Source organism: Rhizophagus irregularis, chromosome 11, assembly GCF_026210795.1.
Source record: "Rhizophagus irregularis chromosome 11, complete sequence".
NCBI classification, from domain to species: Eukaryota; Fungi; Glomeromycota; class Glomeromycetes; order Glomerales; family Glomeraceae; genus Rhizophagus; species Rhizophagus irregularis.
Genome location: NC_089439.1, coordinates 4352949 through 4366160, shown reverse-complemented (window position 1 = coordinate 4366160; position 13212 = coordinate 4352949). Strand labels below are relative to the sequence as shown.

The following is a 13212-nucleotide window of genomic DNA, read 5'->3' as shown; positions in this document are numbered from 1 at the left end:
AACTAAAAATGATCAACAATCGGATAGTAGAATTGTTTTATTACAATATAATCATGAAAAATTTTTTTCCAGAGCCGTAATTCCAAAAATGATGATAGTAAATATTAAATAAATGCTTTATCAAGTAATAAACAATCTTTCTGTATTGTTATTTAAAGTTAATCACATATTCTGATATATATATTTTTTTATTTTTAAACCAAAAAATAAACAACAATCAAGATAATTAACCTTAAAATGATTAACAAGTGAAATAACTAAGCCAAAAATGATTAACAAGCAAAATAAACCGAAAATGATCATCCTTTACCAAATGAGAAAAAAATTATGTTAATAGCTAGTTAAGAGTAATTTCTCATTTTTTTTTATAGATATGTTAAATATAATCAAAAATTTTGCAAATAAAGTGAAAGTTATGGTTTGGCTAGAAAAGCCCGGCGAGCGAAGCGAGCCAAATGAAATTGCATCATCATAATAAATCACATGAATATTTAATACACAATCACATGATCTACCAGTAATTTTTCCACCAGTTAAAATTTAGAAATTCTCTTTAAATCTTAAAAACTATTTATCATAATAATTATGATACTGTATGGTAGTATAAACCAACTTAATTAAAAAAAAAGTCAGAATTATTACAGTTCTAATTATACTATGACTATAGCTCCCTGCCATGTTTAATGTTAACTTGTTAACAAACAAAAAAACCGTCCAATCAAATTCTATTTACTTAGAGCATTACTATTCCCGTGTGGCCAAGGGATGCGGTTGATTTATCGCTGATTTTACCTTATGAATATTTAGTTACATCACGTAACATTAAAAAGCGTGTATATTGGAGTTTTGAATTAATTTCAACTCTTTATGAATGCCTTTAAATTCCAGACGAAGAACTTGGGAATTGGATTTTTCATAAACAAACCATCGCAAATAATAAGATTGAAGATGCTATAAAACATAGGAAAAATGATGAGAATAGATTAAATTGGTTGTTTAAAAAGAAAAAGATGATTTAGACCAAATAGCTAAACACTTGAAAGTATTAGAGATGATACTGGTAAAAAAATTTATATTAATAAGCATATTTTAGCCCAACCTACATATAAAAAAGCTCAATCTACATTAAATACTCCTTTTATGGATACTGATCCTTGGCCAAATTTATTGAAAAAATTGAAAAATGAACATTATGAAAATATATTAATAAGACAACATCGAAGATATTTTAGAAATAGACTTGCAGCTTGTACTTTAAATTTCTTTGGAGAAATAATCATATATTGATAACTTACCTCATTTATTTTAATTTGGAATTATTAAAACATTTCTTTATTGTACTTTTTGTAAATTAATTGATTTAATATTAAATAAATCGATACATTTGATTGTACTTTGTCGCTTTCGTTTATCGTTTCGTTAAAAATTTTTTATTTAATTATAAACGATCGTGGAATATATAAAAATTATTTATATTATCATATGACTTACAAATTACGATGATAACGTTGAACAATTCGACAATTATGATCAAGAAACAATAACTTGTATTAATAGGCTGTTTAAAAATTAATTGAATTTAAATAATTTATTAAACAACTCGTTTCCAACCTTCTTTGTTTTATCTTGGCAAATCTTTCATATCATTTTTTTTCACGCTTGATTCCTTTATAATTTTTATCATTAATCGTTTTCATACGTTATCTTTTATTTTCTTTTTAATTTCCTCACTAAATTCCCTCTCAACTTTAATTTCTTTTCTTCAGTCTTAATATCTTCAAATTCATTCTCTACAAATTCCCTTTTAACTTTAATTTCTTTCTCCTCAGTCTTAATAACTTAAAATTCCCCTTCTCTTCCTATCCTTAATGAGTATCATGCATCAAGAAGAATATTTCTTGTACGTAGCCAACATGCTTGAATAATGTTAAACAGCTACTGATAATTAAAGTTAGTTACACCACATAACCTGATGCGAACATTGATGTCAGGACACATTTATACTAAAAAAAAATATTGATCCTCTTCTTAAAATTTCTACTTTATTTTCTTCAATTTCTACTTGTTTTAAAAATTTTTAGAGGCGTCAAATATTAAAAAGGAGTGAAAAAGTTTTATAGGAATATAAGAATATATGTAATAAAATTTAATAAAGTATAAAAGGATTACAAGAAATGTGTGTGATATGAGTTGTAGTTGGTATGACGATAAAGAAGTTAGTATTGAGGTAGAAGATTAAGGATTAATAGAAGGTGGAATGAGAAAGGAGGATCCACCAATTCGTTTCTGACTATAATCGTAGTTACCTAATAATATAAATATAATAATATTAATAAATCAAATTATATTTAGTTCTAATAAAAATAAATTGCTCACTAAAAAGATAAATCAAGAGTTCGTTTCGATACCTGATTGAATTTCTTTATTATTATTTAAACATTGTTTTCAGTGTGATGGGAATACAGACAGAGGGCACATTCTATCTTTTAGCTAGTAGTTTAAAATAGAGGAGCTAGGGAAGGATGGTGAGACATCTTTGATAACACTTATTATTGTGCTCTAGTTTGGGGGCTGGTGATTAACTTGCTACAATTCTTTATTGATTCTCTCTTGAAGAAAAGTTCTATATGCTGCAATATCATCCATCATTCTTAAGCGGTGATTAATTAGTTAAAGAAAACTAAATATCGAACTGATGTTGCGCTAAATAAGGATCAGTCTTAACAGAAATTTCCTAGCATGATTAGGATCCTGAACACGTATTACTAAACCAATTGTTCAAAGGTTTAGCATAAAATATTTAAATTATTTTCATGAAGATACATGGTAAAATGCTTGATCAAGATCTATAGAAGTGAGTTTTAGACCGTCATATCTTAGAGCTTATGAAATCATATGGCCATCACGTCTTATTATTGATTTCACTAAGTTCATGCTTTCCATTTTGAAATTGCTGTAAGACACGTAGCGGTTGAGTTTCCACAAATTGGTAACCGGTCATTGAAAGTTGTTCTACTTAAACGTATTTGTTGCTGTAATTGATATTCAACAATAGTACTATCCGATCCAAATGAATAAAGTGTAATTTGTCAATGAGAGAAATTACTACTAACGCAGAGGAATTTTGTACAATAATCCAGCAAGTATCAATTAAAAATTTGACTTACTTGTAAATACCAACGAGGCCTCAAATTATAAATATTCATCATTGATCTACTTTATGTCATCAACATTATTTGTTTCATCATATTTTCGTCCAATTTAATAATAAGGCTTAATAAGGAATATGTGACAACGTAAAGAAAAACTCTATTTTTATACAACTAGTAATAAGTCAGGTAAAAAAAAAATCTTCATAGCAAGGAGGCCGACTTAGAGGCGTTTAGGTAATGGTATCTTCACGTCATTATCCTTTCGTGATAGCAATAAAAGGCTAAAAAGTAACTTTTCTCGCAGATATGTTCTTTATTTCCTGGTCTAAAGATGGATAGAACATAATTCTATATAAAAAATAGCATGCTGTCTTTGCGAATGTTCCATCAGATTTTCGCTCACAGCCTTGTAGCTCGTTACCGAATACCAAATACCTTTCCCTCAAAATTATTTTATTGTTTTGGATTGAAATCACACTATCGGTAAGTGACTATTTCCTTCTCTTGTCATGATATGAACGAACATATTAATGGTTGAGAAAAAAATTTTGATCAATAAAAAATATGTGATTACATTAATTACATTAATTATGTCATTGTTAAAAGGGACTAATAGTTTTTCTATTATGAATAGAGATAATGTCAAATAGTCGGTCAAAAGTTATATTATTGGAACTTGTGAATGCAGATATTGCTGGTATCATTATAGCAAAGAGAAATCAGAGAACTATTTTGCTAAATCAAAGCTTAAAAGAATTTCACTAAAAAAAATCACTAAAGGTTAGAAAATGCTAAATACATATAAAAATTTCTTTTAAAATAGACCTAAAAAAAACTTACTCCATGTTAATTGTGTGAATTTTTTAAGAGTTGCAGTTAAAAAAGTGTGAAAGCTATGATTTTTGCATACATCGTATTATGTAAGTTCTTGTGTTAATTTGGCTAGCACCTGATTGTAGGCACGGTTTATATGATCACGTGAAATTTATCTATACAGTTTAGGCATCGTGCATGAATAGAAATTCACGTAGTCGCGTACTAATTTGATAACTTTCTTCACGTTGTTTTCACCTTCTAATGAACAAAAAAAATTTCTATAATTTCGTAGTTGACGCTCTTGTTCAAACTAGATTGATTGTTCAGCAGTGTGAAAACTTAAGCGATTAATAACAGAATTCCAATTATTCCCAATTATGTCTAAACTTAAGAGTTTATCTGTTTGTGATTGTCCAGAGTTAACAGAATTAACTGAATTAAAAGTCGATAGTCTTATCGAGCTCAAGTGTTCGAATACTTCAATTAAGAAATTAAGTTTTAAATTTTGTCCGAATATCATGAAACTCGATTGTCTTATAAGGAGGCGTTCTTATATATATAGAGTGATTATGTGGAGGTTTGACTGTATTCATGCTTTTGGATTTAATAAATCTAACACAATAAATTGTATTGAACGATGCACGTTCGTGTGTGGTCTTTGATTATATGGAGGTCTGACTGTACTATGACTGAAATACTTTCAGATTTAATAAATTTGACTTGACGAAAAATGTCGAACAACATATTTTCGTATTTGATAATGTCTATTTTTTTCAAATCTTTCAAGAGATTTTAATTACACGAAATCTCTGAGATCTTTGTGATATGTTCTGTCAATTATTGTGCGGTCTTGATGAGGCAGGGGATTGCATTAGAAAGTTTCTTAATAGAAGCTTTAGATTTAGAGGCTTTTGATCATTGAGTCTTGGGAGTTTAACCAGTTCTAACTGGTTCTAACTAGTTCTAACGAACTTTCGGTTCAGAATACCTCAAATGAACAAGCCAGATCAAGAATTATGACAATTGCAAGAAGGGAGAATTTACAAATTCAATTAACAAACTCATTGGAGAAGCCAACTATGAAATCCATTGTCTTTAACTCGTTAGTCGTTACCAAAAAGTTATTTTAGGAAAATTTGCAACTGTAGGATCTTTTGTAAAAGCTGCTGATGCAATATCTTCCGTGCCTGCATGGTTATAGTAATGGAGGTTTAATACCTTATTGATGAAGTTGTGATCAAGAGTATTTTGCGTGTAATGAGAAATATAATTTGATGTATTTTTTCTTTCTTATATTGTGTAGTTAGGGAAGTTGATAGTAGCGTATAATTGAATGTGTAGTATTTATGTCTTAGCTTGTGAGGAATGTTAAATTTTATATGAAATTGTTATCAAGTGTTTAGTGTAGGACGAGGATTACCATTTTGATGTATTTGTAGTTAAAGAGATGGGAGAGTGTACGAGTTGATGGGTAACATATAATAGAGTGTGTTCTATTTATCCCTTTATATGATGTGGGAGAAACGAGATCAGGAGTGTTTGATGTGCAACATGGATTATTATTCGATGTATTTTTCTTTTTTATCTTGTATAGTTAGAGAAGATGAAGAAAAATATGAGATGATGGATAATGTATAATTGGAAGTGTTCTATTATTTTCTTTGTCTTGTGGTGTAGAAGGAACGTTAAATTCCTTATTGATGAAGTTGAGTTTGATGCGCAACGAGATTTATTATTTGATGTATTTGCGGTTAAAAGATGGGAAGGTTATAGTTGACGGATAGTGTTGTAATTAGTAATTTAGTATTAGTGTCTTGGCTTGGAAGGAACGTTAAATTCTTATGAAGTTGAGATCAAAGGTGTTTGGTGTGCAACGAGGATTTTTATTTGGTATATTTGCAGTTAAAGGAGATGGGAAGGTGTATGAGTTGGTAGATAGCGTATTAATTGAGAAGTGCGTAGTCTTTATGTCTCAGCTTGGAAGGAACGCTACTTCTTATGAAGTCGAGATCAAGTGTTTGTGGAATGAGGAATTTGGTTTATATTTTTCTTTTTTACCATATTCTTATAAGTTTAAGATTGACGTAATATAAAATAATATAAAATATATAATTAATTAATAAAAATATTTGTAGTATTTTCATAATATCAGAGTTTTTTCGAAAATACTTCTAAAAAATAATCAATTTTTATTGACAATTATTATTTCACAATTCCTTAATTAATCCGAATTTTATTCTACATTCAAACTAGTGCTTCGATCCGGATGAAAACTTGAATATTTTCATGTGACGATTATGGCTGAGAAAGATTATGAATTTCAGATTTAAACAGACTATAATTTAAACCAACATTAAAGTATTATTATCCCAAAAATTTATACTAATTCTGGCCAAACTCATAGTGCTAGCGAAATTTAATGAAATTCAATCCGGATGAAAATCCGGATAAAACCGCTACGGATCGAAGCACTAATTCAAACGTCAAATCATTAATATAAATATCTAGATTTAACATCGGAACATCGGGTCATAATAGATATTCCATAGAAGAGGGGAGACCACTTCTCCTTGGTCAATTCCCTGGAGAATCTTATATGGTTGGGATAAGCCATTTGGCAACATAATATAATTTTTGTCGCCTATCTAACATTCTATAAAACTTAACAGTTAATTGCATGTTTAGCTTGGGGAGCATATATAACAGTTCTCTCTTTCTACGATATAATAAGTAACTAACAGACATAATAATTATTATAGTTGCAATACCACCAGTTGTTCCACCTATTATTGCTGATTTAGTTGGATAAGCTGTTTTTGTAATATTTGGAGTAGTTGCAAGTGTTGGAGTAAAACTTTTAACCCACTTGTAATTATTTTTTTCGTTCACATCAATCATTATGAATTTGATCACTAAAAACATCATCATGAGTAGTACTACTGTAATATGATCCTAAATAATATAATAATTTGAAGAAAAATTAAATAAACTTAATTCAAGTAAAAGCAAGATTTCATCAATATAACCTTTCATACCAAATGCAATAATCATATAATTTTCAACAAGAGTAGCCGTATGTCCACGGAATGGTGCAGAGCTAGGTGCAGGATTGATATTAGGAGTGGACCAATTAAAATGGTCTACTTTGGTATCTAAAACTAAGATTTGATCAGGAACAGGAGTCATAAAGTTTGCTCCTCCATAAATAATAATAAGACCATCCTGTGCTAGAAAATTATTTAACCCATTTTATTAAAAATATTTTATTTAATCTAATATATGTATTTTTTAAAATTGATACACACTTAAGACCGCTGTGTATGATATTCTAGGTGATGGTTCAATTCCACTTGTACTCTATGAATAATTGTGTTGTAATAAATTTTGTGCATTAAGTAGCAGAGAATAAAGAATTTGCATAAATACCCTTCTCCTTTACAAAATTATTTACCATATTTTCCCATGTTCCATAATTGGTATCATATATATAAGTATTCCGAAACTGTGTTAATATAATAAACATGCAGTCAATTAAAATCATTACGTATATAATAATGATAAAAATAAATCAAATAATCGTACATTAAAATCCACAAAATCATCTATTCTTTCGCCGCTATAACCGATATAAGCAATTCTTTCATCTGGTAATAAGATCGACAGACCAAGATTATTCGTTATATCCAAATCAGACAATCCTGAATTCCAGCTGGTAGTATCTGTAATAGACATCGTATACATCGCATGTTTTTTAACATCATAATGATAACTACCATATGTATATATATATGATCCATTTTTATTACAGACGGTTGATGACCATTCAGGAATGAATATTGTACCCGGAACCCACTCTTTATTATTAATAAATCTATAAGAATAACTCATAGAAGCTCTACAAATTAGATAGATCGTATCTTTGTTAGGACCACAAATAGCTGACGCCCCATTTTTATGAGGATAAATTTGACGAGCATCGTTACTTAAATCAACTACTATTGGTAAAGTAGAATCCAAATTAAAAGGTTTTGAAACGTCTAAACAAAAAAAATCATTGGTACCATCACGATAAATTTTTGTTCTTCCGCCAAGAAAATAAATTTTATTGTCCATATAACTTGCGGTATGACCACTACGTCCAACAAGTGTATAAGGACTAGTAATAATTAATTGTAAAAAAAAAACAAAAAAGAATATAGAATATCGAGACATTTGATTAAAATGTCACAAATACTGACATTTAATATGTTTAAAATAACAAATCAAACGCATTCATTTAGTAATATGCCACAAGTCCACAACAGTGAAAAAAAATTTTTATTTATTATGAGCGACAAAGAGTATAGATTAATGACGCAAACAATACTAAAAGGTTTCGCGAAACCTTAAAATAAGTCACCGCACTACTAGATATAAAGGAAAAATCAAAATACAATATACGATATGACGAAAATAGGGAAATAGGTGAGATGTGAAATGGACAAAATGGCGAAACTGAATGTAAATAAAAACCTTATATGTTTCCTAATTAAATGGAGAATTATTTAGCCTGGTTTTGTTACACATTTAGCTTTTAAAAGATAATAAGAAGATAGCATAGTAAATATGTAGTGTATGGTTCATGGTTGGCTATGTATGTAGCATACATAGAGGTGATTATAAAACATGTAGTGTATGCTTGACGTTGTATGTATTGTATGCTTATGTATGCTTTTATTGTATCCATACATGTATGGATATTAAAAATGAACGTATGCTATGTATGGCATACTTATTTTCGCCATACATAAGATTAGGATTTGCAAAAAAAAAAATTTTGAAGTATTATAAATAAAATTAATATTTTTTAATGTAATTCTAGTGATAACACAAACATTTAAAAAGATATGACAATATTCACTCATAAGGAATTAAATTTATTTATATAGATTATATAGATATGATAAAAAAGCCTAGTAATATTCAATATTAGATTAGTCAAGATTAAGTTCTTTGCGCAATTTAAGATTTTCCAATTCTAGTTTTTCGATCTCTGCTTGGGCTTTACGATCTGCTGTACGTCTTTCTGCCAATTTCATCTTACGTTCTTCTATTTCTAATTTTGAAATTTCTCGTTCACTATCACTTTCATTAATATCAATTCTACTTCTTTTGGCTTTTGAGGTGTTTTCACTTGTGGACGCCTTTCTTTTTCCGTTTTTTTCCAGCTTCTCTCTATTAGTTACATCCTGTAATGGTACTTTTTCTAATATAATTAAAAGAAATTAAATGATTAATTAATAAATAAACAAGAATATTATATTGATAAGCTTACTTTTTAATTCCTTATTAGAAGTCTCCTTTTGACTTCTTTTATTAGTATCTATTGAATTAATATTAATTTTTAGAATAAATGGTTAAATTATATTTATTATTATTATTTACCTTTTCGTGTCATAGCTTTTGCCTTCCGTTTAATCTCACTTTTATCCCTTCTAGTATATGGAATCCCAAATTTGTCATTAATTTCAGCTGTCTTAAAGACTCTTTCATCAAGCCGTCTGCCTCTAAAAAGAATTTAAAAATTAAAAAAATATGCTAGTTGAAATATATAATAATAATTAACACTAACCTCATAATTGCTGTAATAAGTTTCAATTGCTTTCCCTCACGGTTGGCTTGAGCATGCGCTGCTTCAGCTACATTAGTATTATTTCCATGGTGATCCCAAATTTCATTTTCCATATTTGAGATGTGCTTATTTAAAGATGCCAAAACATAGGGTTGACGATAATATTGAGTCCAATCTATTATATGAGTATTTAATATTATTAAATTATGAAACTAAAAAAATTAAATTTTTATGAATTATATTAATATTATTTACCCATTATACGTTGATTATTATATGATTCTAATTTTTCAAAACATCCATAAACTTCTTCAGCACTAGATTTAGTTGAAATGGATTTTGCTAATAGATATACTTCATTATCAAATTTTTTAGCTATCAAATTACTAAAAATAAAATGTATTAATATGTTAAATTTTTATATATCAAAGTTTATAATTTAAAAATTTTTTACCGATTAAAATGGACCAAGCATGATTTAAAAATGTATGTTAGATGTTCTTCCCAGTTTTTGCTAGGATCTCTTTTTGCTAAAGCCAATCCTAATCCTTTTGCTTGACCTGCGTCAAGGTCTCTAAGAATGCATTCCCAACCTGTACCATCAATGTGATAAAATTTTACTGGTATTTCACTTAAATTTTCAACCACCTCAAAAAGTTGAGTGAATAGGCGTTGGTATGCATCAGCTGTAAATATATTGGTATAAATACGACAATAGGATAAAACTAAAAAAGTATAAAGTTAATTTTTTGTAATAGAAAGATAAGTAACGAATTTATAATTAAAATATTTACTTAATTTATGAGTTTCATCATATGAATTGATTTCAAATTCGTTAATATCCCCATGCACTCTCTTGAATGTTAAATCAATTTGAAAACACTTTAAATTTTGCAATGCTTTTGCTTGGAAATCAAGCATGCATAAAATTAAAGTTTGGCCATCTTCAAATTGCTCTATAAAAAATAATTAATAATAAATTATAATTATACAGTATGTAAAAAATTCCAGTAAAGTACAACATATACTAATACTTACCTATACGACGCACATAGTTATGCATATCAAATTTTTTACACTGAACACTATACATAACTCCTAAGTTTCCCTGCCCATAGGGATGCATATTTTTATAGCATTTAGCAACAAGAGATCTAAGTTTATCCACATTGTTTAGTGATGCATGTACAGTACTTCTGATAAAGTATCTTTATCAAAAGTTGCTTTAATGCTACTATTTCCTATTTAAAATGAAATGAAATATATGTTATAAATTATTATTAATATAAATAAAAAATATTAAAGAAAATCACCTGCTATTATTGAGCGTGAAGTTACACTATCATCCGAAGCAATAATGTTTTGGATCATTGCTTGCAGCTCATCCTTAATACCCACTGGTGTGCGTTCTGGTGGTGGTGGTGGATGATTGTGCGTACCTATACATACTAATGCAATATAGGGACATGCAGCCAAATCATATGGAATAAATTTAATGAACTGCACATTGCATTTTCGCTCAATTATAGTTCCTCGCATAACTTGACCATCTTGAATATGTGGAAATTCTTGATAAAATAAATTAGTTAAATTCATTATATAATTATATATATTTTTTTATATATTAATTAATTAAAATTAATTTTACCACATAAACTTATGCTTGAAGCACGTGAAACTATGGTGCAGCATTGATTTTCATTATTATTCTCGTCAATCTAAATTTATTATTACAATTAATAGTATCACATAAATTAATAATAAAACATATAAAATACTTACAACTCGTCCTTGAAAAATATCTCGTAATAATTCCAAGTCAATCTCCCCTGGAACTTTAATATAGCGATGCCATTTTTCCCCTCTAACCCATTTGTCACATCCAATAATATACTCTTCACCTCCATTTTTAATAATTCTTCTTAATTTTGCTTGGCCATCGCAAAGTTGATTGTTAGATTTATATTTACAAGCTGTTGATTTTGCAGCAAGAAAAAATCTAATAATATGCAATAAAAATGTTAAATTTTTTTTAAAAAACAAATAATTATATAAACTTACGTGTAGGTTTTAGTCTTTTTATTGTGCTGATGTTGGTTTAATTTGATAAACATTTCTGATTCCATATCAACTTCGTTATGCTGCTCATTAATAAAATCTGGATCTGCAAAGGAACAATGTTTGATACCTTGACATTTTCGCACATCTTTCTTTACTGGTACTCCAAAATAAGGACAATTTTGGATTGAAATTGATCCTCCCGCTCCATTATTAGAATATTGGATCTAATAAATAACAAAAATACAAGCAGCAAAGTTATTAATTAATGGCGAAAATTTTTAATAGTGAAAAATACTTACATCATTGAAACAAGCCATTGGGTTTGCCCAGCCAGTAACATTAAATACTGTGGCTATTCCTTGTGGTGAAGTTTTAGGATATTCAATAGGAAAGGCTGAATGTATAACCTCTGAAACTGAAAGGTATTTTGTGAAGAATGCTATCTGTTCTGCATCTTCATTAGCATCCTAAACAGATATTAAAATTTCAGAAACCAGAAATCATATTCAAATAGTCATACTAAACTTGACTTTATTTAATATAAAATAAAAACATAATAAAAGAGCAAACCTGTTCATCCATTAATTCAGAATATTCATTTTCAGATATAGTTTCGTCATCAGATATAGTCTCAATATCTGAAAGAATAACAGGATTTACTTTAGACATAGTTATAAATGTAATAGAAATATTTTTAAATGAAAGTAAAGGTAATAAAAACGCGATAGCAATATTTATTTTTAAATGAAAAAGTAGTAATAGACGTAAAAATATTTATTTTTTAATAAAAAGAAAAGAAAGATTATAGTAATACGCGTTGAATTGTATTAGCCAGTACACAATCATTATGAAAAATGTGTAAATAGTTAAATTTGGAAATAAAATGTGTGGCATTAAATCAAAATTACCATATTTATCATACAATACATACATAATTAGAAAAAACCATACATTACATACATTAAAAAGTTTTAATAATACAATACATACAAAGCTAACCATACAATACATGTTTGCTATATACCCCATACATAGGTATCCATGTTATCGTAACACCCTACAATTTATAATATATAAAAAAAAAATACATAGTATTACTAACTCCATATCAATTATGGATGTATTAATAAAATTAATACTAAATAAAACTATACTATCTATAAACTATATACTATGTAAATTAATTATAAACTATATAAATCTGGTCTATGTGTAAAACCCCATATACTTTGATAAGGGCGATTAACTAATAAACTATTACTAACTATATTATCCGTTTTAATTTCTTTTTTTATTCTTTTTGTACTGTTTTTATATTTTTTTTTAATTTTTCTTCATTGTTTTCAGCTACCTCCGCTTCTAAATCAGTTGTATTAATTGTACGTTTACGTTTTTTATCAGCCTTTGTTACCTGATCTTTTCTCTAATTCATTAATTTTACTGCATCGTTCTAACCAAATCCCCGTCCTCATATTTAAATAACACTGTTCCCAAATTTTTTCTAATATTTGACGTTCTACTTTGGACATACAGTACATATTTTATAAAGCTCATTATTAAATAAACCTCTAG

General features: G+C 28.1%; 4 protein-coding genes across 4 annotated transcripts; all 4 read right to left on the bottom strand.

Annotated features, from left to right (window-relative positions):
- Positions 1-4278: 4278 nt before the first annotated feature.
- Positions 4279-4488, bottom strand: OCT59_003433 (uncharacterized protein; the record flags this gene model as incomplete). Its single annotated transcript, XM_066145609.1, has 1 exon — positions 4279-4488. One exon carries the CDS (start codon positions 4486-4488, stop codon positions 4279-4281), a length of 210 nt encoding a protein of 69 aa, XP_065996314.1.
- Positions 4489-6560: 2072 nt separating this feature from the next.
- OCT59_003432 (uncharacterized protein) lies at positions 6561-8180 on the bottom strand (the record flags this gene model as incomplete). The annotated part of the gene is made up of 5 exons (XM_066145608.1): positions 6561-6920; positions 7113-7195; positions 7274-7325; positions 7420-7470; positions 7551-8180. 5 exons carry the CDS (start codon positions 8178-8180, stop codon positions 6561-6563), a joined length of 1176 nt encoding a protein of 391 aa, XP_065996313.1.
- A 761-nt stretch (positions 8181-8941) lies between these two features.
- On the bottom strand, positions 8942-10705 carry OCT59_003431 (uncharacterized protein; the record flags this gene model as incomplete). Its single annotated transcript, XM_025331961.2, has 8 exons — positions 8942-9213; positions 9283-9330; positions 9393-9514; positions 9580-9754; positions 9835-9965; positions 10034-10304; positions 10374-10535; positions 10618-10705. 8 exons carry the CDS (start codon positions 10703-10705, stop codon positions 8942-8944), a joined length of 1269 nt encoding a protein of 422 aa, XP_025179590.2.
- A 47-nt stretch (positions 10706-10752) lies between these two features.
- On the bottom strand, positions 10753-12309 carry OCT59_003430 (uncharacterized protein; the record flags this gene model as incomplete). Its single annotated transcript, XM_066145607.1, has 7 exons — positions 10753-10820; positions 10893-11147; positions 11228-11297; positions 11362-11578; positions 11641-11864; positions 11940-12107; positions 12211-12309. 7 exons carry the CDS (start codon positions 12307-12309, stop codon positions 10753-10755), a joined length of 1101 nt encoding a protein of 366 aa, XP_065996312.1.
- Between the last annotated feature and the right edge of the window lie 903 nt (positions 12310-13212).